Source organism: Pyrus communis, chromosome 10 (genome assembly GCF_041283825.1).
Source record: "Pyrus communis isolate YQ-2024b chromosome 10, ASM4128382v1, whole genome shotgun sequence".
Taxonomy (NCBI): Eukaryota; Viridiplantae; Streptophyta; class Magnoliopsida; order Rosales; family Rosaceae; genus Pyrus; species Pyrus communis.
Genome location: NC_142574.1, coordinates 2,074,692 through 2,102,067, shown reverse-complemented (window position 1 = coordinate 2,102,067; position 27,376 = coordinate 2,074,692). Strand labels below are relative to the sequence as shown.

General features: G+C 37.1%; 3 protein-coding genes, 2 long non-coding RNA genes and 1 other non-coding gene across 6 annotated transcripts; 2 read left to right on the top strand and 4 right to left on the bottom strand.

The window, feature by feature from the left end:
* The first annotated feature begins 2,320 nt into the window (after positions 1 to 2,320).
* Positions 2,321 to 3,010, top strand: LOC148693346 (uncharacterized). Its single transcript, XR_015952225.1, has 2 exons — positions 2,321 to 2,459; positions 2,818 to 3,010. It is a non-coding gene; the product is annotated as an uncharacterized LOC148693346 (long non-coding RNA).
* Positions 3,011 to 6,540: 3,530 nt separating this feature from the next.
* LOC137729103 (abscisic stress-ripening protein 3-like) lies at positions 6,541 to 8,001 on the bottom strand. The gene is made up of 2 exons (XM_068467931.2): positions 7,690 to 8,001; positions 6,541 to 7,013 (listed from the first exon to the last, which is right to left on the bottom strand). Exons 1-2 carry the CDS (start codon positions 7,909 to 7,911, stop codon positions 6,831 to 6,833), a joined length of 405 nt encoding a protein of 134 aa, XP_068324032.1. The 5' UTR covers positions 7,912 to 8,001; the 3' UTR covers positions 6,541 to 6,830.
* Positions 8,002 to 15,370: 7,369 nt separating this feature from the next.
* Positions 15,371 to 16,700, bottom strand: LOC137727598 (uncharacterized). Its single transcript, XM_068466430.2, has 2 exons — positions 16,262 to 16,700; positions 15,371 to 15,771 (listed from the first exon to the last, which is right to left on the bottom strand). The coding sequence occupies exons 1-2, from the start codon at positions 16,625 to 16,627 to the stop codon at positions 15,589 to 15,591; spliced, it is 549 nt and encodes a 182-aa protein (XP_068322531.2). The 5' UTR covers positions 16,628 to 16,700; the 3' UTR covers positions 15,371 to 15,588.
* A 3,877-nt stretch (positions 16,701 to 20,577) lies between these two features.
* Positions 20,578 to 21,167, bottom strand: LOC148693345 (uncharacterized). Its single transcript, XR_015951954.1, has 3 exons — positions 21,083 to 21,167; positions 20,910 to 20,987; positions 20,578 to 20,818 (listed from the first exon to the last, which is right to left on the bottom strand). It is a non-coding gene; the product is annotated as an uncharacterized LOC148693345 (long non-coding RNA).
* Positions 21,168 to 22,426: 1,259 nt separating this feature from the next.
* On the top strand, positions 22,427 to 22,556 carry LOC137730390 (U6atac minor spliceosomal RNA). The gene has a single exon (XR_011068150.1). It is a non-coding gene; the product is annotated as a U6atac minor spliceosomal RNA (small nuclear RNA).
* A 1,789-nt stretch (positions 22,557 to 24,345) lies between these two features.
* Positions 24,346 to 27,121, bottom strand: LOC137729101 (violaxanthin de-epoxidase-like protein). Its single transcript, XM_068467930.2, has 2 exons — positions 26,646 to 27,121; positions 24,346 to 26,049 (listed from the first exon to the last, which is right to left on the bottom strand). Exons 1-2 carry the CDS (start codon positions 26,946 to 26,948, stop codon positions 24,721 to 24,723), a joined length of 1,632 nt encoding a protein of 543 aa, XP_068324031.2. The 5' UTR covers positions 26,949 to 27,121; the 3' UTR covers positions 24,346 to 24,720.
* Positions 27,122 to 27,376: the final 255 nt, after the last annotated feature.

Genomic DNA, 27,376 nt, shown 5'->3' with positions numbered 1-27,376 from the left:
CGTCCTAAAAATAACTCTCAGCAGGAGGCTTTGGCTCTTCTCCATCACAAGCTCATACGTAAAATATCCACCTAAGGTGGGACTCTCGTGGTTTTGCCACTTGCATGGCTACCTATCCAAGCCTTGGTCGACGGTCGCCATTCCTCTCTCTCTCTCTCTCTCTCTCTCTCTCCCCAACGTGAATAGATAGGGTCATAGGGTTGATATCCTTCTAAAGGGCAATATGAAAAACGACGTTTCTTTGTTTTTCCTTTTGAAATGTGTTTGGGAAGCATACCTTTGGACTACATATTTTTTTGTTTGAGACTCTAGGTATTTTATTTTGGCTATATCAATGTGGTAATCAAATTTTATCAACCCTGGAGAGGACGCACTACAAGAAAAATGGGCTAAGAACACAATTGATTTGTGCCCTTCTCATTTTCATTGAGCACAAATACATAAGTGTGCTTTATAAGGTTCATTGTACACCCAAATATCTCAATTGTGCCCTTAAAAAAAAAGCACATTAGTTTGTGTTGTGTGTTTGTGCCTACTAAAGTTTGAACACAAAATTTTGTGTCCAGCTTGCATGGGTCCTTTTAATGTCTGAGATAGATATTATTTTATTAATTTACAAACACACAAAAGTTTGTGTCCTCAGCCACCCCTTTCCCCCGCCCGTATCCTCTTTCTCCCCCTTCTTCTGCATGCAACAGCACCGCCGTCTCCCGATCACCAACGACCGTCAAATTATACCTTCAGAATCTTTTTTCTGTCCTCTTTCCAACCCCGAAGTTAGTTTCTACAAATTCATAGCCGGATTTCCTCAATTTCATATCTAAGAAATGGTGACCGCGGATTCTTTGGCCAGTTTTCGGCCAAGCCTGGCAGAATTAGACCTCGACCCTAGAGGTAAAGATTATCATCTCTTAGTGGGCTGTCCTCCAGTGTATGTTCTTTTCTAAAATAAAAACTTTCAGTTTTGGGATCCATTTTAGATTTTGAATTTCAATTCCCTTTTCTGTATGCATGTCAAAGTTTACTCGCTTGGAGACTGCTCGGAATTTCAAAGTTTAGTCGCATGTAATATTCTTGTTTTAAATTGGTCATTTAATTTTTAATGTTTATAGCTTATTGTAGTTTGTTTCATCAACTTTTCTGGCATTTTTTGTTTAAGTTTTCGATCTGTTTTGGTTACCTAGGAGATGAAGGAAAATAAATAAAATAGAATTCCATGTAGTCGCTTTTGTTTCCCCGGGAAAGAAAGATTGGAAATATTCGACCAATATCAATCAAGCCAAAATGTTGAATTTAATTTAATTATTTAAATTCATTTCCATGTCTTATGATTACATGATATTTCGTTGACTCAGGTGGTTTTCAACTTTTTCTATACGATTACAGGATAATTACAGTGTTTTTCTTTTTGTTTTTTTATTTGTTTTATTTTTATTTCTTATTTTCCAGTTAATGAAAGATGCCAAAAACTCAGTTGGGTTCCCACAATGTAAGGTCCCATGGAGTCAATGAGGCAAAGGTTCATATGCAAGCATCGGGCTTGTGACAGACGGTGTAAGAGGAGGCCTAAACTGTAATCCGGTGTCACTCCGATGGATTGAGTTTTGTGATCTAGCTAAACTACCCATGATCAATCACATGAACAAATCATACAGGTAGTGCAGAAGTTGGTTATCTTATTCCATTCATTCCTTCATCTACAAAAGATAAATGTGTGAGTTCACTTTACAGAAATCTTCCACTCAGGTTTACGTATTAAGGCAGTCTTATCAGATTTTAGGCAAAACTGTGAGTCATCATGTGGTAGGTTTAGATAACTATTAGTACTATAATAAAACTCATCATTTAAGCAAGTGTAAAATTGTAATATCTGATTACCAAAAAAAGGGCATGATGCTAAATGCCTTAGTTAACGAGAAATTTGTAAATGAAATTCATGAAGTGAGAGGAGAGATGTAGAAGATCATAGTAATTAAAAAAAGTCATTGAAATGGTGGGAGACACATTCCATATGCCCCTTGAAAGATGCCTCATTTGCATTATCCTTAAAGCCATTTTTTTCGTAAGCTAATTAGAAAAAACAACTATTACTCCGAAATCAAAGAAATGACACTTCTTTTGCTAAAAAATCAGTTGGGTTCCCACATTGTAAGGTCCCATGGATTCAAGGAGGCAAAGGTTCATTTGCATTATTGGCTGATTATGTTCGTTCTTGTCGGGATTGATCTCGATTTGAAATTGATAGAACCGTTTCACCACTTTCTGCTTTTGTAGATTAATTTTGTAATTTTGTTATCCACGAGTTACTTTTACATTGATGAATTAGATCGATCGTTTTAATTTTTGGTACTATTCATGACTTTGGCAGTGAGAGGTCCAAATACCACACATATCATCCGGATTAGTTCGTTTGTGGAGCAAAGATTGGATGAGATGCAAAACTGGGGAATATAAGCAAGGTTATATTTCAAAATACTTATTTATTAGACTCTGCTTTGCAGATCCTATAAGGTTTTTAGCATTTGCTATCTTTCTTAGAAATTAATGTCATAACATTGAGATTTATCTCACGGCATTTGACCTTAAGCTAAATGATTGACCAAACTTGTATTGTTTTGTACATCTTGTTTGCTTGTAATGATGGTTTAGCTGCTCATTTAAGTTGCATGTTTTGTTCGTTGTTATTTAGTATAACAAAGTAGCAATGCGTCAATGCTTGTGAGTTCTCAATGCCGATTGCAAGTTTTGGTCCTTGAACATCACTGGAAATAGGTCCTTAACAATTTATTTTCATTTTCCCTTTGATTTGGATTTCAGGAAGATGATTGCATTATCCACCAAATTGGAAAAAAGAGGTGAAATCAGTTTTGCCTGGCTATATGTAGAGATGCATGGATTGCTTAAGTTCTGTTGGATATAACAGTTTTGCCTGGCTAAAGTGCACATGCTTTTTTATGAGGAATACTTGTATACTTTCATTAATGATATTCCACTTTTACTGTTTGGTTCATTCTAACAGATGAAGCCGTTGGCTTTCATTTTACGAAATTTTTAATCTTTTGTTTTGCTTAAATTTCAGTTTGTAGCCTGTTTTGATTTTTCATTTTTTTTTGTTATTTTTTATTTTTAAATACAGCTTATTAGGCACAATTTCCAAAAAGTGCCCGTCATGTGGTTGTTAGATTATCTGACAGATTGTCAAAATGTAGGCACATAAAGACATCTGTTTGTGCTGAACTGTTTGAGCACAAAAAGTCATATTGTGCCCTTTCATCAAAGGTGACACCCATAGAGGGCACATACAATATAATAGTTGCTACACTGTTGCCATTGGTTTATGGGCACATATGTTGATGCATTTTGGCCTCAAAGGGCACAAATAATTTATTGTGTGCAGTGCCCATTATTTTTGTAGTGACGCCATATGTATTAAAGCATACTTTTAGTTAATAAAATTATCGAGTTTCACCAACACTTAATCTTGGCACGGGTTCAACATCAAATGCAAGAAGGAATATCTCCACATAAATCACACCAAACAGAAGAGAGACCTCTTTCAGACTAGCTTGCTCTCTATACATCATGTGATGGATTCATGTAAACTAAGGCACCTGCACCTCCGTTAACAGAGTTTGTGGGATCAACATGCCAAGTGAGGGCCAATGAGGATTCGACAAGCCTAGAAGTGATCGTAGATGAGATCAGCCCAAAAGGGTTTCCTAAGGCAAGATCTAGCTGGACCTTCAAGCGATAATGACCTCATATAATCATGGCCAAACATAGTCCATGAACACTGATGATGTTAAGAGGATTCGACAAGCCTAGAAGTGATCGTAGATGAGATCAGCCCAAAAGGAAGATCTAGCTAGACCTTCAAGCAATAATGACCTCATATAATCATGGCCAAACATAGTCCATGAACACTGATGATGTTAAGAGTGATCTTTAAACATGACTCTTGATTGGTGCCCGGCCCTCATCCTGCCTCTCATAGTCAACCGTTGTTGGCTAAATAGGTGAAAAAACGTGGGATTCATACCAACCATTTAGGTAGCGCACACATGCCCTATTAAATCACCCTCAAGCTGAAGCCAAACTCTATATAAGTGTTTGGACCTAAAATTACTGGGTTGGGCCAAGTATAGAATTATTCTCAGCCCGGAAGCTCTGCTTGAGGATTGCTATAAACCGTTTGGTACATGGGCCGCCTAAACAAGGTCGGCCAGGTCCTATTTGGAAAAGGAATATTCCAGATGAATAGGAAGTGGGTGAGCCTTATTGCGAAGCAGATGGATGAAGAAGTTGAGTCCTGATGCAGTAAGGATTCTCAGCCAGGTAAGGACGTTGAAACCTGGAGGTGAATGCGGCCTGATAAGGGGTTAAGTTCAGAACCCTAATGGAAGAAGGACTAGCCAAGATAAGATGGATTGGGGTAAGGAGCCCTAGTCCAAGTATGGTTTTAACTCGATCGTAAGAAGGATTTGTTCTTGCTACTATAAATAGAGAACGGAGTGTACAATTCAAGTCTCTCCAATTCAACACATAAATTGCCTTGCGCAAACCTCTCAAACACTTAGAGATTTTTTTTTATTTTTTTTTTCGCCGACACATCTTCAGTTTGGATAAACAGCACTGTGGAGGCAATCGGCGAACATCTTCAGTTTGGATAAACAGCACTGCGTCGAAGCCGACTGGTTACCTATCTAAGTCTCGGTCAAGAAGGGTTTCCGAATCCTTATTGGCAGAGGTCACCTTATTAGCCTTCTCGGCGAAGTAAGGTGTTACGAGTTACGATATTCGGCACATTGAACGCCAAGTGATTTTATGATTGGATACTCATAAGTGAGTATCAGAGTTCGGCATTCTGACGGCCAAACCACATTTACCATCAAGACATACATCTCCTTTGAGTACTTGTGTCCATATAGTCTGGTGTCAATTCGACGTGCTTACACTCTCACAAATATAATCACTATGACCGAATCCGGCGCCAACAATTCGTGAACTTCGCATAACTAGCAGCCTTGTCTTTAGGCTCGAGAATCCAAAGGCCAAGTCTTGTTCCTTCCTCGGCCGCAATCGCAAGATCAAGAGGTCAGCATCGACGCAACATCAACAAATTTTACTCTTCGGCCGAGCTCGGCCAACGAGTTGGCACGCCCTGCATCAACCGAATGACGTAGTTAGCTCATTATTTACTCGGCTGCGCGTCATGTAGGCTTTGTAATTTTTAGGATCAACAATAAGACATGCCATTTTCCTGTGAAGGTAATTGTTTCCTTGGCCAAAAATTCATAGCTTGTTGTTCATGCTCTACAATTAATTTTACGCTTATGTAAAATTCGTTACACACAAATTGGTGCTTTCAATAACAACCTGTTCGTATTCGTAGCAGTCTCTTAATTCTTAGTATAGGAACTATATAATTGAAAAGAACCATTTCTTTCTAAACCTTAGAAACATCGTTATGAAACGCACTCGCCGCAATAAGGACCTAGGACAAAGCTCCAACCTCCTGCTCAGCAGTAGGAAGAAAACCGAGCACCTCTTCCAAATGCAAATCCTGTTGTGGAACTTAATGTGTCTCAAAGAATGATTTAGAAAGAGAACTTCTTAACGTTAACTCTCGCATGCAGAGATAAAGAGAAGTTCATACAAACTATTATTAACCGGATCCATGTCATGCATGTCCAGTAGAATCGAAACAACGATCTTGCTGACACCGTGAATATCCGCTAACCACACCTTTGCCAAGGGCAGTGGAGAATCGAGACCCATGCAGGAGGCCAGAAAAAGTTATACTTGAGACTTTCCACTAAAAATAGAGATAAATGTTAATTAATCTTAATGCAAAAACCTTAATATACTTTTATCATTGCATTTATTTTTTACATTTGAGATTTTGTGTCCTTCGCCTTGTAATGTAGAAAGTGGTGCTCACAATCAGCAGCTATCTAATAGTTATCTAATAATGAGATAAATTAAATTGACATGACCTATGCATATTACTTCAAATCACAAGAGTTACCGTTATACGCGTGAGTTTGAATTTTTTTTTGGGAACTTTAACGAAAAACTCCCGTTACTGTTTACTTTAACGAAAAATCACATTTTTACACTAAAAAGTCAATTATGGTACGATTCACTTGACTTTTTATTTTGTCCTTATCGTTAAAACTCAAAGTTTTCAAGCTCTTTTCATTAGTTTTTCTTCTTCTTTTTTTCCTTAAAATTTGGATTGAAGTATAATATCGTCTGAACCAAATGTGGTACATAAATATTGTTATGATAGGTATTTCCTAAAGAAAATCTAAATTAATTATCGTTATGATAATTACATAACAGGATCATGATGATCCCACGACTTAAAAACCAGTGTGAGATGTCCGTGTACCCTTCGTCTTATAGGATACAAACTTGCTAAGTCAACTTTTTTGTAGTTGGTATTGACAAAATATCGATCCCCAATCTCTACATATAAAATATTATGTTGATGGTATAAGAAATCATACGAAATAAGATGTGGCCACTAAAAAAAAGTACCGAATAAACAATATTATTATAAACAATGACAACGACATACATACATGCGTGGCATGCTAAAAGAAAACCAGATGACACACATAAAATAAAACGACACACTATTATTATTTTTAGATGCTAGAAGACTCTCTTAGAAGTGGAAACCTAACTTTAGGTGAGTCTCCTTAGCATTGATTTTTTTTTTATTGAAAAAAGACACATAATTAACCAAACTATTGTAGCGATATTGTTGAGATTAAGCATATATATTTCATATGTAAATGGATGATGATGATGTTCCATTTGACCTAGAAGAGGTGGTGATTCTTCTTTCCATGAGCCTCTTCCTCTTCTTTCTTTGTCTCTTTCTTCTCATGATGCTCATGGAAGGCAAATCCACCGGCACCAACTGCAGCTGCTGCAGCAATCTCCTCTTCTATCTTGTGCTTGTGGGCATGCTCTGGGTCTTTCTTTGCCTTGTGCTTCTCATGCTGCACCACATCATATAGAAATCACATAAGTTAACACATATTTGACTAGACTTGTGTTCTTATATATATATATATATATATATATATATATATATATATATATATATTAAAGGTTGGTGGTAAAAAAAAAAAGAAAGATTATATATCAAAACCCTACATGAACTATTACGAAAGTATCACTTTACTCATTTCTTCTCCTGCTTACAACTGTACCATTTACCTGTGCACTTTGGTTCCGTATCTTACATACCTAATTCATCAATTCCGTCCATTGATCGTTTTGTTCCACAATATTAACATGGTACCATTGATATCAACGACGTACTTCTAATATATATAGTATTTCATGATCAAAATCTAACGTCTAGCAATGGACGGAGTTGTCAAAAAATGAAGGTTCGGGAGGAGGACAGCGATCATTCAGTTGCAAAATATGGTATAGTGATAATGAATGAAGTATCAAATAATCAAATCATGAATAATTTTAAGAAATATAAATAGGTGGGTGGTTAAAAGGGTAGTGTTATTCACACACCTCTTTTATCTCATACACACACTTGTTAATTTTCTCCAGATCTTCTTAGTTTATTCGATCTGTCAGAAATTGAAAGGTGTGTGAGAAGTAAAAATGAGTGTGTAGATATCACTACCCTATTAATTAAAACTCAATACATACCAAGGCATAACCGCCGGCAGCAACAACACCGGCCTCGTCCAGGTGCTCGAGATGCTTGTGGTGCTTCTTCTCTTTATTGTAATTAATTTCAGGTTCAAGAGTGGTGGTGGCGCCATATGTCTCAGTGTTCTCGCTATAGCCATCAGACTGAGGGTAGTCTGAGGGTTTGTCTTCATCCTTGTGGTGGTGGAAGAGACCGTGGTGTTGCTTCTCTTCCGACATGATAGGCTTTTGGGGATTATACGGAAAACAGAATGGTTACGAGGAGGAGAGGTTGTAATGTGGGTTGTGATGGTGTGAGGGAGTTGGTTGCATGGTGGAGGGTATTTATAAAGGACTTGGATTGTCCGCCCTCCCCCATCTCATCCCCTTCCCATCCCTTCCTATTTTTGTGGTCACGGTTAAGTCACGTCAACATTTTATATTGATTTTTTTTATATAAAAATAATAAGACAAAAAGCAATGGAAATATAAAATGTTGATGTGGCTTAACCATGACCACAAAAATAGGAGGGGGTGAGAAGGGTATGGGACGGGGGGCAAACAATCCAGGTCCATTTATAAATGTGGTGCCCAATATTTACAGGTTCAAATGTAAAGTGCTAAGTAGGGAAAAATTAAAAGGGTTCAATACTTAGTGAGATAAACTTATTAATTAACATGACATATAAATATCACTTGTCGCATCAAATAACATACTTATATGATATAAAAATATGTTCTTCATATTTACTTAAAGTTGACACTCATTCTCTTGCCGCCACATGCATCGCTAGCCATGCTTGCCTTGGTGGACGGCTAGGATTGCTCTCTCATAATAAAGTGATAGATATGAGAAATTATCACTCAAGTAGTGTGGTGTTATTTGAGGAAATTCTCACCTGAGAGTGACTCATATATAGGTGCTATTCAAAAAAATACTAAAAAGAGCGGTTCATCCAAACTTCACAGAGAGTGACTCATATATAGGTGCTATTCAAGGAAATACTAAAAAGAGTAACTTCACAAATTTTTTAATAGGCGTTTGGACAGAACGCAGAAGTTCAACTTTTCACATGTATGGTGGTGTACACTCGTGATACTGTGGATCGATCCTTAAAAAGAGGGAAAAATTATTAAAAAAAAGGATAATTTTTTCTTTCACAATACATATACCACTAAGTGATCTGAAAAATAAATGGTTAGATCTACATAAAAGTCATATCAATTAGTAGTACGTAACATTGTAACCGAACCCTAAAAGAAGAATCGAACTGTGTCATAATTTTTTTTATTTATATTATTGTTACTTAGTTGTAATACCTTGTATTATATATGTTTTAATCTAAACAAGAATCAACTGATGGAACGTGATAATGCTAGTTTACTGTTAAAATTAAGCACAAAATTGACATACATAGACGACGTGTACACTTGGCTGATAACATTAGAGGTCAAGATTCATGTTGTGAAGAAATGTATTATTGATCGAAATCAAAAAGATGTTCAAATTTTTAATTATTGTGAAAAAGGTATATTCGCAAGCATCTCGTTGATTTTTTTTTTTTAATATAGTTTTTTAATAAGTTTTAAGTCATACTATTAAGAAAATGAGAGAGTTCAAAATTATTACATTAATTTAGAGAATGAAAAAATTTTAAACCCATGACTCATGGATAAAAATCCAACATTGTATTACGATAATGAGGAAATGGTCGACAAAGTCATCGTTCGTGTTCATCGATAATTGGGGTGGGTGGAGGGTTTTGGTTGAGATCGAGAGAACTTCTTCATCTATCCAACCAAGTATTTACGTCAAAGCGTGAGGTTATCTTCCGTCCCTTTGGATAAAACTTCCATTCCTTTTATTGAGAGAATGCACAAAATTTTACTTTTTGTGAATAACGTATGTTTTTTGTAGGAATAATATTTTAATAAAGATTAAGAAATTGAACGATTCTAATGATAAAAGTTATACAGTGAAGATACATTATTCTCAAAGAATCGAATATGTGCATGCCTCCAATGTGGGGGTGCAAGTATTAGTCTTTTCTTTTTTCTTTTTTTTCTTTTTTGTCTTTTTTTTTTTTACATTGTACTTAGTTGATCAATTAATTTTTTACTTATAAGACTGTTAGTTTCAGGACACGGATATTGTTGGAATAAAAGTGTTAAATTGCTATGTATAATGACAAAACTTAAATATATGAATATGCACAGAATTGAACGGAATTAGAAAATTTTCAAATTGAGTCGTGACAAGCATTCGACCCTTTAACCTTAAGACGCAATTAGAAAGGTTATCCACGGGTTCATAGTTTTGGGGTTGTGACTTAATTTGCTCTGGTTCTGGATTTTCCTTTGCATAATTATCTATAACAATTGAAACCGTGTGTTGCAATTAGAAAGGTTATAGCATCTCTCATATGGCAATTGCTATAGAACTTAGAACCCTAGAAAGCAATCGGCATGATTCCTTTGCAATCCAGGTTGGGACCACATCTAAATACACTTTCAACTATAATAACCTTACATGTCTTCTAAGTGAAGGGATCTCCCATATATTTGAAAAAAAAAATGGAAATTAGTTATGAGACCCACTTCGCATTGAATTTTAACAATCCGAACCGTCTGTTTTGTAAGTTTCGATTTATATAACATCCTTGCAGAAATTCAATCAATCCGAAATCATTTATCTATTTATTGTATTTCATTAGTTTCTTAGAACATAATATTCGTCAATTTCTTTGAACTTAATTAGATGCCTTAAATATTTCCGATTTGGCTTATATTTGGAACTCAATTAGATGCCTCAAATACTTTCGATTTGGCTAATATTTTGCAAGAATAATGTATGAGGTGCAAGTTGAAAAATAAATTGTGCGAATTGTTAAAATTTAATGTGATGTGGGCCTCACAACTAATACCTTTTTTATTTTTTATTTTTTATTTTTTTAACAATGGGAATCCCGTCCAATAACCTTATAGATTAACTCCGATCAAATGGGGCCATCTTATTACCCAATGAAATTATGAACTATTAACTCATTTCCATTCAATATTAAAAAAAAATTAAACTAATATCAAATTTCCAACATGGATTAACAAATTTAATATTAAACTAATGTCAAATTTCACATATAGACAACAACAAAAAACTTGGATCACAAAATGGAGATAGAAGAGATTAGAAATGCTATCAGTGTATTTCTAATTTCTCTTATATAATAGTTTGTAATTTACTTTTTCCTTACTTTGAGACTTGAAAATCCCTCTCATTTAAACAATCGAAAATTTTGGTGATACACTTACAGAGTAATTTTCATATCCCTCTTTACCGAGATTAAATTTAAAAAATTTTCCAACATAAAATAAGTACTAATGGATAAAAATTATTCATGTTACACAAATTAAGTTGCAACCATTTGGTTTTCTTTTTCTTGGTTGAATTGGTGAGTGAGTCGGTGAGTGTAAGTGACCTCATTAACTAATAATGAATAAATGGGTCCACCTTGCATAAAATGTGACACGTTATCAAATTATATTGAAACAGGTCGAACACTAATAGGAGCTAGTCTTTTTTCTTTTTTATTTTTATTTTTTTTTATTTTTTAAGTTAATCAATTTGAAGTCATCTTGGTAATTATGGCACGAATGTAAATTTTAATTGTAAGTGATGTAGGGTTTCCTATCCAAATACAGATTGATGTAATCCTACTTATATATATGCTGTAATATTTATACAAATCAATATAATGAGTCATATTTCTACTTGGTATTAGAGCATATTGTCTCGTATGTGAAGTTCAAAAGCCACACGTATTTCACGTCACCTGATTGGTGTTGTTCTCGTATTAGGCTTAAAAGCTTGCTACTCGAGAGGAGGGTGTGTTGAAAGTAGGAATCTTACATCAAAGAAAAAAGGGATATTGCATGTGGACTACTCCACATATTACCGATTGTTTATGATAGATCATCAACTTTCTAAAAAGTTAGAGATCATATTGCATGAAACGAATTCATCGTCATGTAACGTTCTAATAATACATAGTATTATATAGTTATAATAACGGTAAACCTTTTCGATTTGAGTTCCTTCTAAAATAGTTGAGGTGAGGTGAGGGCCAAATCCCTCATTTCCTTCTTGACTAAGGTGAGGGCCAAATCCCTCATTTCAAATCCCTCATTTCCTTCTTGACTAAGGTGAGGGCCAAATCCCTCATTTCCTTCTTGACTAAGGAAAGATATATAATTTATTATGGCTTGTGGTGGTAGTGACTAGTGCAGGTTTCATTTCATTTGAATGGCAGTTGGAGTTTGGGCATCTGTCATTAAGAGTATATTCACCGCCCGATACTCACTCCCTCCTAGAGTTCCGGCAGACAAATTATCCAAGACTTCCGGCCAGAATGATAATTCATTATGGTCGGTAGCCAGTGATAGTTGTAGCGGCGATTTCATTTCATTTGAATGGCAGTTGGAGTTTGGGCATATGTCGGCAAGAGTTTATTCATGCCCACCCCAGATACTCACTCCCACATAGGTCTAAAGTATGCAATCTCCTGAAGTTAACAAAGCTCAAGGAGTCATGACTTTGCGCTTACATAAAAGAACAATCAAAGTATATTACGAAGCGTCGAAGTCTCTTTTTGAAATTTTCATTGTAATCACAACGCCGTCACATGATATTTCTAATTCCCTATATATTAGGAAGAGTCCTGTTCTTCTAAAGTTTTTATTTCGAGGTTTTACGTGTGAAAACGAAATGCATATTGAGGTGGCCCAGTGATTAGGGATGAATTCCAAGTCCGTATTGCATACTCTTGGGTTCGATTTGTGGCATTAGTGAATCACATAATGGTGGATAAGAGAGGCTAAAATGCCTCTGTAAGTCTTCCCGGCCCTTGAAAGGGTGGACTGCCATGGCAAATCCACCAACGGTCTTCTTTTTAAAGAAAAAAAAAGTAAAAATAAGAAAATGAGTTTTCTAATGGTTCTTAAATTTACGTTGATTTTACTTTATTAAGTTGTCAAATATTTTACACCTTTAATCTAAACTAATATAATTTTATAACCAATATGCATTTGTTCATCTCATTACCTCATTTTGAGGACCTGGAGCACATGACAGATATGAAGTAACACCACGCTTCTAAGTACAGTACACTTGCACGTGAAACACAATGTTGTAAGTTTGTAACCTCAAATAGTTAATGCAATCTTTTCGAATCCTCCCTTTTAGAGGACACATACTTTATTGCTATTGTTGTCTTTGTGTCTGTATCATGTTGCTTCACTCTTATTTGCCCATTATCTTTTTTCTTCTTCTTGGCTAGGTCTATCCATGGCTAATTTAAGGTTGTTGTGCTGTGAGAAAAACGTTGTTTTTAAAAGTAGGTGTACAAGTACTTATGCTGCTTTGGACTCATAATTTTGATTAAAAAAGTTTCTTTTTTTTTTCATTTACCAAACACAATTTTAATCCCAACTTTTTTAAAAAGCTACTTTAAAAAAAGAATTCAACAATGTTAAACCAGCCCTTACTAAGTTGAAGCTGGATATATTATACATAATAACACATACTACGCTTCTTTCTCTAGTAAGATTGCTTTGTCTAATAATACATACTATGCTTTCTTCTCTTGTACATATTTATCTTCTTCTTTTTTATTATTATTAAGGGGAAGTGGGAAGATTCAAAATTATTACAACAGTTTAAAGGAATGGGGGTTTCGAACCCATGACACATAAGTAAAAACCCAACAATCTAGAATATAGGGAAGTATGGTTGATCTGTCTTTGAAAATAATATCATTTCAAAATGTATAAATATAATTCACCTCCTCCTCTACCAACAAATCGGCTCTTCCTATTCTACCATTCATTTATTCATCAAAACTAATATCAATTTAAGTATGAATAACCATGTGTTCCTTGGTTACAAGTCACCAGTACATCCTTTTCGTGTAAACCTATGGTCTCTCGCTATTTGTTTTATACTTCATTGAATGATCTGGCATCCACTATAGCACCAAGCCCAAACCAAGGAAGGAAAACTATCCCACTTCGCCCCAAACAGAAGTCTTGTTTTGTTAAGAAAAAACATAATCATACTAAGAGAACAAACTATTGAGCTTACCATACTCTTTGAATTAACCTTTTTCATACAATCTAAATTATACTAACAAAGGCAACTTTATATACTAATACATAAATTGAGCTTAATGAGAAAGCAGGCACCTTAATCAGATTGTTTGGCCAAGTTGATCTTCTATTGCACAAGAGCAATCGAGTGATTAAACTTTAATTGCCAACCTTTCAACAATCTCGGAAAATCCCTTAATTTCACACTGCAGCTAGCGGAGCTACTTATCCAGGCTTCCTTTTGAGTCCATGACTCTTCATGCACAAGGACGTTTTGAAGTTCAAACATCCGCCAAACCCAACAAGGACGCCCCTTGCCGATCCTTAACCTGTATCACTGAATGCAAACTTGAACCCTCGGGAATTCCCAATGGAGGTCCTAAACATGAAGCATTATTAACTGTATATGGCTCCCACTCTTTAATTCCACAGTTCTTTAGGGCAGAAATTAACCTCGTCCTATGCACACCATTTGGGTATTGCCCCATCCGGACTGACAAGCACAGCGCCTGTATAACATTGTCCTGCAGCTCGAGCAGCATAAAACAAACCCCAACTAAGATCATCAGCAACATACTCTACATTTGTTGTATTAAAAAACTAGGTAGAAAATTTACTTGGAAATAAAAAAAGATTCTGCGCTCAGATTCCGGGAGTGAATTCATTGGTATTGTTTTTCAATCTTTTCTGAGTGAACATGGTATTTTTCATCAATTGAGTTGTCCACATACCCTTGAACAAAATGGCTTTGCTGAAAGAAAGCACATACATCTTGTTGAAACTGCAAGAACTTTACTTGTTGCATCTCATGTTCCTCATACCTATTGGGTGGAAGCATTCTCCACTACCATGTATCCTATCAATAGGTTACCAATCTCTAGCATATCAAAGTCTACATGACAATTACTCTTTCACAAACATTCTGATTATTCAAGACTCAAAGTCTTTGGTTGCAGTTATTTTCCATGGCTCAAACCTTATGTTAACTCCAAACTGGATGCTAAGAGTAAAAAATGTGTCATTTGGGGATATAGTCTGCAACACAAGAGTAAAAGATGTCTCTTTTACATTTGAGATTTTGTGTTTGATTTTTATGTCCTTGACATGCCCATGACCTATGAATGTTACTTGTCAAATCACAAGACATATATACGTGGGTAGCAAAGTCACCGTTATACGCATGAATTCGATTTTTTTTGTTTTTTTTTTCAAAATTTGGATATCATACGTATGAACCAAATGTGATACATAGATATTATTTTGATAGGAATTTCCTTAAGAAAATATAAATTGATTATTGATACAAATGACAATTACATAGTACAAATCTAAATTAATTATTGATACCAATGACAATTACATAGTACAACCACGATGATCCCACGACTCAAAAATCAGTGTGAGATATGTCTGCATACCCTTCGTGTTATAGGATAGAAACTTGCTAAGTCAACTTTTAGCAGTTGGTATTGACAAAATATGGATCCCCAATCTCCACATATAAAAGATGAAGATGATATAAAGAAATCATTTAGAATAAGATGTTATCACTAGAAAATAAACACCAAATAAGCGATATTATTATGAACAATGACGATGACAAACATACATGGCATGCTAAAAGAAAACCAGATGACACGCATTAATTAAAAGCATACATATAATTATTATTTTTTTTTTGGAAAAGGACACTTAATTAACCACTCAACTATATTGTAGCTATTAAACATGTATTTCATATGTGGTCAATGGATGATGATGATGTTCCACATTGATCTAGAAGAGGTGGTGCTTCTTATTTCCATGAGCCTCTTCCTCTTCTTCCTTTGTCTCTTTCTTCTCATGATGCTCATGGAAGGCATATCCACCGGAACCAACTGCAGCTGCTGCAGCAATCTCCTCTTCTATCTTGTGCTTGTGAGCATGCTCTGGGTCTTTCTTTTCCTTGTGCTTCTCATGCTGCATACATCATATAGAAAATGATACAAGTTAATTAACACACATTTGATTAGATTTGTTCTTATATATATAAAATGTTGGTGGTAAAAAAAATGTGGTTAATTAATATCAAAACCCTACATGAACTATTACGGAAGTATCACTTTACTCATTTCTTCTCCTGTCTGCAAGGTACCATATTTACCTGTGGACTTTGATTCCGTATCTTACGTACCTAGTTGATCAATTCCGTCCATTAACATGGTACCAATAATATCGATGACATACGTACTACTAACATATCTAATATTTCGTGATCAAAAGCTAACGTCAGACGGAGTTGATAGATTTGGAGTACTGTGAGACTAAAATGAAGGTTTGGGAGGAGGACGGCGATCATTCAGTTCCAAAAGTATGGGTAAAGTGATAGCGAGTGAAATGATCAAATAATCAAATCATGAATAATTTTAAGAAATATTTATATAGGTGGGTTTTAAAATACAATACATACCAAGGCAAAAGTGCCGGCAGCACCAACACCGGCCTCGCCGAGGTGCTTGAGATGCTTGTGGTGCTTCTCCTCCTTCTTGTAATCAATTTCAGATTCATGAGTGGTGGTGCCGACATATGCCGCAGTGGTCTCACTGTACCGGCCACCGCCGGGACGTCCTTCACCAGAATAAGCATTGGTGTCCCCGTCGCCACCACCTAGGCCGCCGGTACGTCCTTCACCAGAATAATCGTTGGTGTCACCGTAACCACCACCGATGCGGCCTGGACGTCCTTCATCAAAGTAGCCAGACTGAGGGTAGTCTGAGGGCTTGTCTTCATCCTTGTGGTGGTGGAAGAGACCGCGTTGGTGCTTCGCTTGAGACATGATAGGTTTTTTAGGAGAAGTTGTAACGTGGGTTATGAGTCTTGTGATGGCGTGAGGGAGTTGGGTGCATGGTGGAGGGTATTTATAAGTGTTGGCGCCCAATATTTACAGGTTTAAATTTTAAGTACTAAGTAGGGTAAAATTAAAGGGCTTCCATTGTGCCATGTAGACATGCTGGTAACACTTTCTAATATTTACATATAGCAGTAAATGATATATACAATTAAATATTCAATATAATAAACTTATTAAGGAATGATATACACGTATTATTTGTCACATCAGATATATACGTTTCATGCTCTTGCCGCCACATACATCGCCAACTATGCTTGCCTTGGTGGACGGTTAGGATTGCTCTCTCATAAAGTGATAGATATCATTTGAAGTGGGGAATGATAGAGAAAGAATCCTTGTCAGTTCTTCTTTGTAAGGATCTCGGAGATGCTCTAATCATATATATTTATCGTATATCATGTGATCAGTTTTCATCAGGTAATGTTTATGTTCAATTTTGAATAATAAAAAAAATTACAATAATTTCTAACCATACGATATACGATGAATAGATATAGTTTGAGAACTCTGGGGATCCTTGCTGGATCCTCACAGCGAGGATCCTCACTGAGAATTATATATGGATAAGATTCTCTTAAATTGAGTATAAAAGTTTTCTTAAGCTAGCATATAGTACCTTCAAAAGTAGGAAACTTCTTTACTATTTATTCAAGATTATTAGATAGATTTGAGTTAAATGATTGCAAATTAAGTAGCAGAATCCTATAAAAAGAACTGAAATGTGTCATAAATTCGTTTATATTATGTTTACCTTTGTTGTTATAACTTATACTAGTACATGCTCACACACAAAGTGTGAAATATTTTAATTTTGTTTTTAAAATTGAAGGAGAGGGGAAGAGAGTGAGAGAGAAGTTGTAAGATCCCACATCGCCCAGGGGAGTGATCCTTATATGTATATTCCTATCCCTACCTAGCACGAGGCCTTTTGGGAGCTCACTGGCTTCGGGTTCCATGGGAACTCCGAAGTTAAGCGAGAAGGGGGATAGAGCAATCCCATGATGGGTGACCCATTGGGAAGTTGCTCGTGAGTTCCCAAAAACAAAACCGTGAGGGAATGGTAAGCCCAAAGTGGACAATATCGTGCTACAGTGGTGGATCAAGCCCGGGAAGTGGTCCCCCTTGGGCCGGGATGTGACAGTTTGGTATTAGAGCCTAACCCTCGCTGTGGTGTGCCGACGAGGACGTCATGCCCCTAAGGGAAGTGGATTGTAAGATCGCACATCGCCCAGGGGAGTGATCCTTATATGTATATTCCCATCCCTACCTAGCACGAGGCCTTTTGGGAGCTCACTGACTTCGGGTTCCATGGGAACTCCGAAGTTAAGCGAGAAGAGGGCTAGAGCAATCCCATGATGGGTGACCCATTGGGGAGTTGCTCGTGAGTTCCCAAAAACAAAACCGTGAGGGAATGGTAAGCCCAAAGCGGACAATATCGTGCTATGGTGGTGGAGCAAGCCCGGGAAGTGGTCCTCCCTGGGCCGAGATGTGACAGTGGAGCAAGCCCGGGAAGTGGTCCCCCCTGGGCCGGGATGGGTTACCATGCAATTTGATCATAAATATTTAATTTCTTTGTGGCATTGTTATTATAATGTTTTTCATCTTTATTGAGTATCTTTTGCTATTCGTAATGCGCTTGATTTTCATTTAGATGCTTGATCACGATCTAGGTATCAATTAAGTTGATTTGATGCAAGTTAGAGTAGATGTCATACTTAACTTGGGTTTAGCTTCTTGCAATTGATACCAAAAACACCTATTTGTAGATGCCATGCAATTAGGGTTTGTGTGATTTTCCAACAATTTTCATAGAGCTTAATGGGTTCTTACTTGTTTAAGTTTTTCTAAATGCTGTAGAAGGTTAACATGTAAGGATACTTTTGATGCAACCAAATGTCATGGCCGTTGAATAATTTAGGGAAAACCGATCATCAATATGGGTGAACTACTTTAGCATAACATAGTGAGGGAATTAAGTAAAATTGGTTATGGTGAATTTGGATGCCCTAGGTCTTATTTTCTTATGTTTTTAATTTTATTATTTCTTGCAATTTATTTTCAAGATGTATTTCATTTTAGTTTAATTCAAATTTTCTATCTTTTCCGTTAAAGCTTCGCAAGTGTAATTTGTTTCAATTTAATAGCAAGACTTTTAGAATCAATTCGACATCTGTGGGATGCTATCTGTGCTTATATGCTATACTGTCATCAGATTTGTATACTTTCGAGGACTACAATTTGAGAAATAATGAAGTTAATTTTGATTATCTAATTTTTGCAACTAAGGGGTCATGATTTTACGGTTATATAAAAAAAAAACCAAACTATAATACAAAGCATCGAAGTCTCTTTTTTGAAAATTTTAATGTATTCGCAACACCTTCAAATGATGTTTTGAACTCCCTATATGTTACGAAACTTATAATCATAACACCATTGATTATTCATGTCAACAAAAAAAAAGATATGCTAAATTGAGCTAAGTGGCTTTCAAACTCTATGTAATATGAACTAACACTATGCTTTCACGTATAGTACACATGCATGTGAAACCCAATGTTGTAGGTTTGTAACCCCCAAAGAGTTAATGCAACAGATCGAACCCTCCTTCTTGGACGACACATACTTCATTGCTATTGTTTGTCTTTGTGTCGTATCATGTTGCTTCTCGATCTCCTTATTTCCCCACTATCTTTTTTCTTCTTCTTGGCTAGGTTAACTCTTACTAAGTCGAAGCTACTTATATGTTAATACATACTATGCTTCTTTCTCTTGTATTGACACATTCATATCCCAATAACACAAGTTCCAAGGCCGAGATATGCTAGTCGCCACTAAATTGACCATACTACCCCATTGAGAGATGACATCACAAGCCAACTTGATAGCAAAAGCCATAGTAAGACAAATACGATGGGAGTGAAATTAAACCAAAACGTTCATGATTAATAAAATAAAAGTTGCTTCAAAGTTTCCTAATCAACCTTCCCCACTTGGGTCTTCAAAATTTCCTAATTTCCTAATCAACCTCCCCACTTGGGGACACATATTCAAGGGTTAAACTCCGATATTATCACGTCACATCAGAGCAGTTAGAAGTTTTACACAACAGTAAACACATAAAAGGGCAATGCTATGCATAATCGAGAGTATGATTATGTGATTATTACAAACTAGAATAAACTGCAGTAAATGAATCATCACCTAAAGTCCAATGGATGGATGCCTCACTACCAAGCCTACTTGTCACCTCCGAGGTCCTTCGAATATAATAACCCTCATTTTGAAATCAGATATATTGTGAAAACTACATACATACAATACTACAATAATAGTAATTAAGTTCAGATCACATCCCTCGGCATATCAAAGAAAGTAATATCAATTACATAATCAAAGTAATTTAAACGTATAGCAAGGAGATGAAAGTAATATCAATTACATAATCAAAGTAATTTAAACGTATAGCAAGGAGATGAAGTGGCGTCTACATGATCGGTGACTACCGCCTACTAGTGTTTCTAGCCTCTACTAGAAAGATAAGAACTTGCAAATAACATACAGCCGTAGCTAGCTATACGATATTTATTATGACCATGTGGTGAAAATAAATCACCAACGGTCTCAAGATATCAATTTAATTTAACTGGATATAAGTCTCCTCAAAGACTATCAAGAATAGTAATATGCATCGACATATAATAATAATTTATGTGAATTGATTATAAAGCTAAAATAAGCTTTCATGAACATCCAACGAGAAAATCGTCTAAAAGTACCGTTTAGACATTGAATTAGCACAAACGGAGAGCACCACATAATTTTGAACACCGAAAAACCTAAAAATAGGTCTCAGGTCTTGCACACGCCGCCGTGTTCCGATCAACGCCACCGTGTGGTCACCATCACTAGCGAACATGCCGTCGTGGTTCGGCAAGTAAGGGTCGCACTTGTCGTCACCGGTGCCACGCACCGGCTACAGGTGAGAGTTAACAGTGTTAACGGAATATACTTGCTGGAGGGAATATGTCGTTAAGTCTAACGGCACAGTTAATGTTACCGTTATGTCCAACAGAGATCGACATTGACCGTCGCTGGCGTCGTCGCCGGAATCTACAGAAAACGATCAGGGCTTCCCTCGAGTTTCAAATCAAAGATTTCTCAATTGTTGATAGAAAATTACCCTCAAGGCTCAGGAACTTACCCAAACACGTTTTACAAGGAGTGGAGGTCAAATCCACCTCGGATTCGACAGTTTTGGCTCGGAAGAACCCGTCGGAAACTGCAGAGGAAAACAAGGAGCATGCATACATCAAAACAAAGATCCCCAACTCGAAATTCATCTAAAAAACTTCACAAAAATGCTCAATAGCTTACTCGGGTGTGCTGCAATAGGTTTTGGGGAAGAAAGCACCACCAACTATGCATGGATTAGAACTCGAAACTCAAGTTCAAACTTCAATCCTAGATTAGAGTATAGTTATTCAGAAGCATTGTAACCCTAACAGACTTCGAACTCGACAGCTTTCGCCCGAAAATGCAGAGGTTGAGACCCTCGAGTTTCAATACGAAACCATGACAATGCAGCACAAAACAACATAGATAAACCCAGAAATTCGAAGAATAAGCAAGAGCCTCACCTGCATTCAAGAACGGAGCTCAACACTCTCGGCTCCCATGGCAGAGCATTGCCCAGTGCTCCGATGGTACATGCAATAGTATGGCTGGGTTCCTTGTGTCCCAGAGATTAATATTACAAGGTTTTGGGTTGGATTTACTTCAAACTCGAAGAGAAATGAGGATACGAGCTCTCGGAGCTTAGACAGAGTGAGTGAGTTCGAGAGTGAAGAGAGAGAGAGTTCAATTTGAATTAGGGAGAGGAGGACCGACTGACCGAGAGTGGGTTAATCCCACATAGAAAAGAGTGGGTTAATCCCACATAGAAAATTCTAACAGTAAAATTACCAAATTACCTCCCCATAAATGAACCCTCGAGGCTTCAATTCGAATTTCATTTTCGATTTCTCATTCACGTACATGAATATAGTGAGGAAAACGTAAGAAAGTATAAAATATTGAATTTTAAGTCAAGGCTCAAAAATTACTTAAGACACTTATTTAGGGGTAAAAATCGTCTTTTCACATGTCTCGAGAATAAGTTACATTATTTTAAGATATAGGGCATAACATGTATGATCGGCTTGTTTGTTTTCTTTTTTTAATTATAATTAAGGGAAAATATTCGAAACTATTACATAATTTAGAAGAGTGGGCAATTTCGAACCTGTGCCACATGAGTGAAAATATAAGACTCTAGGATATTGGGATGTATGAATGATCTGTCTTTAAAAGTATAATATATCATTCCAAAATGTATAAATATAATTAATCTCCTCCTCTACCAATAAATCGGCTCTTCCTACACTACCATTCATTTATTTATCAACATTAATATCAAATTTTAAGTATGGACAAGAACAGAGCTCAAAACTCTCGGCTCTTGAACGCATGCATTCCTTGGTTACAACTTACAAACTTACGAGTCACCAGGACAACATTTTTGTGTAAAACTACGCTCTCTTGCTATATGTTTTAGACTTCATTGAATGATCTGTTATCCACTATAGCACCAAGCCCAAACCAAGGAAGGAACACTATCCCACATCGACCAAAACACAAAGTCTTGTCTAGTTTATATTGCTCCCAATAACAAACAAGCCTGTGTTCGTAGAAAGGAGAGATGGTTGGCATCTCCCCTGACAGGGACGGGAACAGCTTCCGAGCTTACCTGTTACCACACATCCGGTTAAGGCTACCCACCCTTGCGGTGGATCTATAACCCAATTTTTTTTAATTTTGTTTCCATTTTAGACAACATCTACGCTTACCAAACTCTCTCAATATTAATGGATTGGTGATACGACTCTAAGATATTGGAGTCCCAACTATCGGAATCAATGAATGAAAATGCATAGCTACTTCTGAAAGATGGGTTAAATCAACGACTGGAGCCTCCAACCAATGAATTGGAATCGATGGGCTTCTACTGTCATTGTCTAATGCCGGCCCAACCAATGTTTTCTTAAGCCGACAGTGTTAATGGTGATACGTTTACCAAAATATGTAAGAGTTAGCCTTTCAAGGGTTATGAACGAAGATATAAAAATTATTATGATTTCTTTTCAACTTTATGCATTTTCCCTTTTATCATGTTTGATCCTATCAAATGGCTATGAGTGGTGTCCACTGGACTGTGAATTCCTCAGATGCAAAGCGACCGTCTTCTTCTTTTCACCTTTTCGACAAATCCCAACCAAAAAAATCAACATTTCTTGCCGCTCCACCAAGTCTCCTCCCAAATCCCCACCGGATTTAGCCGAACCCACCACCACCAACAACAACAATAAAAGAAAGAACAAAAACTCATCTTTATCTTTGTCCGAGCAACTCTAACCTCTGACCACAACCACTCTTTGACCCTCCTATTAGCACTGGGCATTTTTAGGCCCACCCAATGGTGCAAGTTGAGGAAGGAGCTACGAAAAGCCCAAGAAAGATTGAGAAGCCCATGGCCTAAAGGGCTTAGAAGAAGATATGTCCGAAAACTCTAAGCTTAGCTCGAGTAGGGCATGTAAGGGGTCCTCCGACCACCAGGAGCACGTCAGCAGGCTGACATCTTTATTATACAAATCTCCAAGAACAGGCCTACCTAGATGTCAATCACACCATGTGGCAGCCCCCAGTCAATGGCAGAGACCTAGGATGTGATGTACAGGTAGTCGGAACAATGGTTGGGAAGGCAAGGTTGGATAACCAAGGCCGAGCAAGGCGTTCAGCTCACAACATAGTCGGAACAATGGTTGGGAAGGCAAGGTTGGATAACCAAGGCCGAGCAAGGCGTTCAGCTCACAACATGTTGACAAATCGCGCCAATTTGGTTGAACAAATGTCATGTCATTGCCTACTGTCGGGTTGATAGGTGAAAATGTGTGAACACCCTAGTATACATAGGTGGCACATTAAATGTCAAGTTGGGGAGACCCAAGGGTGAGAGGTTCATTGAGGGCTTACATAAAGGGGCAAGGACCTTCTGTATTGGGTGTTGGACGATTGAGAGAAGAAATAATTGATGTATTAATCGAGTGCTATTTAGTATTAAGATTAATACAGGATGTAACCCGGGGGTGAACCACTTAAATTTGTGAGTCCTATTCACTTCATTTCATATCCAAAGCCCACCTATGGTTCATCATTTAATTTGTTAACCTGCAGATTTTGAGTGTTAACACCTCCTTCTCCCAAGACCAATCGTAGTTGATATTCAACACGAGTTATGTGCTTCTTGTAGTGCTTTTTCAGGATTTACTTTCATTTTTACTAAATATTGGTTTCAAAAATATTTTCACAAGGGCTTTCAGTCATTTTAAAAACACTTCCAAACAACTCCTAATTCTTTACATTGGAGTATAAGATTCGGAGAAGAATACCAAAAAGCGGAAAGCATCGCCCCTTTTAAACTCTTGTATAATAACATAGATCTAACAATATAAGTCTTGCACCAGAAATGCTCTGAACATGTACCAAAGTATCCAAGGCTTTGATGGATCTAAATTTTGTTAAGAAAATCCATAATCATACTAAAGAGAACAGAAAACTGAGCTTATTATATTCGATGAATTAACCTTTTTCATACAATCTAAATTATACTAACAAGGCAACTTTACAAATATTAATACATAAAATTGAGCTTGATTCAGCTAAGTGAAAACATATGATAACAGTCAACCAAAAAAACATATGATACCAGTGATTTAATGAGAAAGCAGGCACCTTAATCAGATTGTTTGGCCAAATTGATCTTCTATTGCAAGAACAATTGTGTGATTAAACTTTAATCGCTACCCTTTCAACAATCTCGGAAAATCCCTTAATTTCACAGCGCAACTAGCGGAGCTACTTGGCCAAGCTTCCTTTTCAAGTCTCTGACTCTTCCGTGCACAAGGGCATTTTGAAGTTCAAATATCCGCCAAACCCGACAAGGACACCCCTTGCTGATCCTTAACCTGTATCACTGAATGCAAACTTGAACCCTCGGGAATTCCCAATGGAGGACCTAAACATGAAGCATTATTAACCGTATACAGCTCCCACTCTTTAATTCCACACTTCTCTAGAGCAGAAATTAACCTCGTCCTATGCACATCATTTGGGTATGCCCCATCCGGACTGACAAGCACAGCACCGGTATAACATTGTCCTGCAGCTCGAGCAGCACCGCTATAATAAAACAAACCCCAACTAAGATCATCAGCAACATCCACAATTGTCCAAAACTCATTCGATACAACCCCATTGTCCAAGACACTGAAGTTGAATGTCCCCGGTATTTTGCTTCTCTTGACTCGATACTTCCGCCTCCTCCAGACCATCTTCCCCTCCAATGTTTGTACCTGAAAAACTGGTTCGTACCAAAATGACCCTCTGGCCTTCCCCCTATAAAAGAGCTGGTACTGACAGGGAAATTGATCATAAGCTGGGTTCTGCCCTGCCACAACACGCCAACTCCAATTCAAACTCCCCAACCAACCAACGAAAAGATCTTCAGCAGTTTCGTGGCACAAGTCCTTCCCTTGAAATTTAACCATGGGTGGCACATACGGTTTGTCAGGGATCTTTGCATCCAATCCAAGACAATTATGTTTCTGCAACACGCACAGAGAAAATGCTTCGAGATTTGGACTCTCATACGAAGCAATGCACCGATAGTTACACACTTGATCTACTGGGCTGCACCGATTCAAGCATTGAAGTGCTTTCCGACAATTTGGATCCAAGAGGCAGTTTAGTACCTGAGGCCCGCAGTTCTTCACCATGCAGCTCAGTGTAGAAAGACCTCTCGATCTTAGATTCTTCAGGATTGGGACTGGTCTTATGTAAGTGTTAATTATAACCAATAAACAAAACCTTATATCATCCGTATTATGCCGATCCCACGCCTGTGATACAGTCTGGATCACTTCCTCTGATCCACTGTTCGTTAATTTTTGTGAAGTGTCAAAGCTTTTGCCTAATATATTTCCCTTGGTTTCACTCCGAATATCATATCCTCCTAATCTGTTTGCTAAATTGGGAGATGAGTCAAAGCAGATTATGTTTCGAATATTCTGACTATTAGTTTGAATCCATTTAACTGATTCTTGATTCGTAACAGAAACAATCACCAAAATATCTGCACGTTGAAACTCCGTGTGGAAATTTACGGCAATTTGATTATCAGATTGGCAGATGTCATCGGTAAAAACAAGCATTTCATATGCTTCGTCTACCCATTTCAGTCTTTTCGCCTGTTTACAGGGAAAGTATCAGGCAACAAGCAACACAAGCGTAGCAGCCAAAAACCAAGCACAACAACATACTCCACAAATCTAACTCGATCTAAACCGCCTTTTCAATGGTAACTGACTAACAGAGATATAACTAGAATGTGGCATCTGTTAAAGTGTCAATGACGGAGGTACCCTCTATCCAAGGTACGAGAAATTTTCAGTGTCTGGAACACAGGCCAGTACACCACATGTCATTATATAATTAGAGTAAAGTTTTTTTCTAGTGTCTCTCCAATTGTATAATAACATATGTCATATCGCTCCATGTTTCTCAGCAACTAAACATTAATATGGGGAGGGGAAGGGTTTGAACCCGAAACGGGGCGCAGTTTGAAGAGGAATGTCCTATCTATCGTGACAATCCACCACTTATAAAAAAGTAGTAATATTTCATCATAACTGACAACTCTATTTTATTACTTGTTAGAAATTCGAGCAATTTGTTGAAAAGAAATTATAAAAACAAATAATAAATTAACAATCTGTTTGATTAAATGTTGTTCTTGGATTCATAAAGAAAAGTAAAAGAAAGCAAATTGAGAGCGATTACTTACAGTGTGGAGCATGACCTCTTCCCAAGGTGTGGACTTGAGAGGGCTGAGGGTGCCTTGGCCGACAACTGCTACTATTCTCACCGGCGTTGTCTCCTCCGCCGTCACCACCGCGCTCGAATTCACTTCCTTAACCGCCAAAACCGGGGGTGGCGCACGGTAAATTGTTTTTCCAACGGCAAACCGGGAACATGGAAAATGAAGAAAACCGGCTGCTGCGGAAGCTGCGAACCGCCGGTTCAATGAAACTGTGGTTCTGGGTTTGAAAAGCGGTGGAACTGCAGCTGCTTCCAGAGCCATAGTCATGATGTCACAGCTCACCTGGCCACTCTCTGTCTCTCTCTTCTGTCTGAGGTGGTTTTCATGGAGAAACAGAGTGAGGTACAAGTAAAATTTGGGAGAGACGATGGGGGAGAGAGAGTAAAGTGGGGAGGAAGGGAGGGAAGAGAGCGACTGGTTTTCTGGAGTTAATTTGGCCACGTGTTGCCACTTATTTATTTTTTATTATTATAAACCAATACTATTATTATTTTTAATTGTATACTAAATCTTTTGCAATTATTTTTTTGACAAACTAATTAAACTAAATATATTTAAATATAATGAGAGTTGAATACAAAATTTTAGAATCAGTGATAAATATTTTAAATTAACTGATATACAAGTCGCTTACTAAATTGTGAGGTACTTTAAATGGATTGATCTTATTCATCCAGCCTTAATAATATATTTTA

Coding starts and splice junctions, on each gene's coding strand:
- LOC137729101 (XM_068467930.2), bottom strand. CDS start 26,948: ATGACTATGGCTCTGGAAGCAGCTGCAGTTCCACCGCTTTTCAAACCC. Junction 26,050..26,645: donor AAGAGGTCATGCTCCACACT/GTAAGTAATCGC, acceptor CCCTGTAAACAG/GCGAAAAGACTGAAATGGGT.
- LOC137729103 (XM_068467931.2), bottom strand. CDS start 7,911: ATGTCGGAAGAGAAGCAACACCACGGTCTCTTCCACCACCACAAGGAT. Junction 7,014..7,689: donor CTGCCGGCGGTTATGCCTTG/GTATGTATTGAG, acceptor GATGTGGTGCAG/CATGAGAAGCACAAGGCAAA.
- LOC137727598 (XM_068466430.2), bottom strand. CDS start 16,627: ATGTCTCAAGCGAAGCACCAACGCGGTCTCTTCCACCACCACAAGGAT. Junction 15,772..16,261: donor CTGCCGGCACTTTTGCCTTG/GTATGTATTGTA, acceptor TGATGTATGCAG/CATGAGAAGCACAAGGAAAA.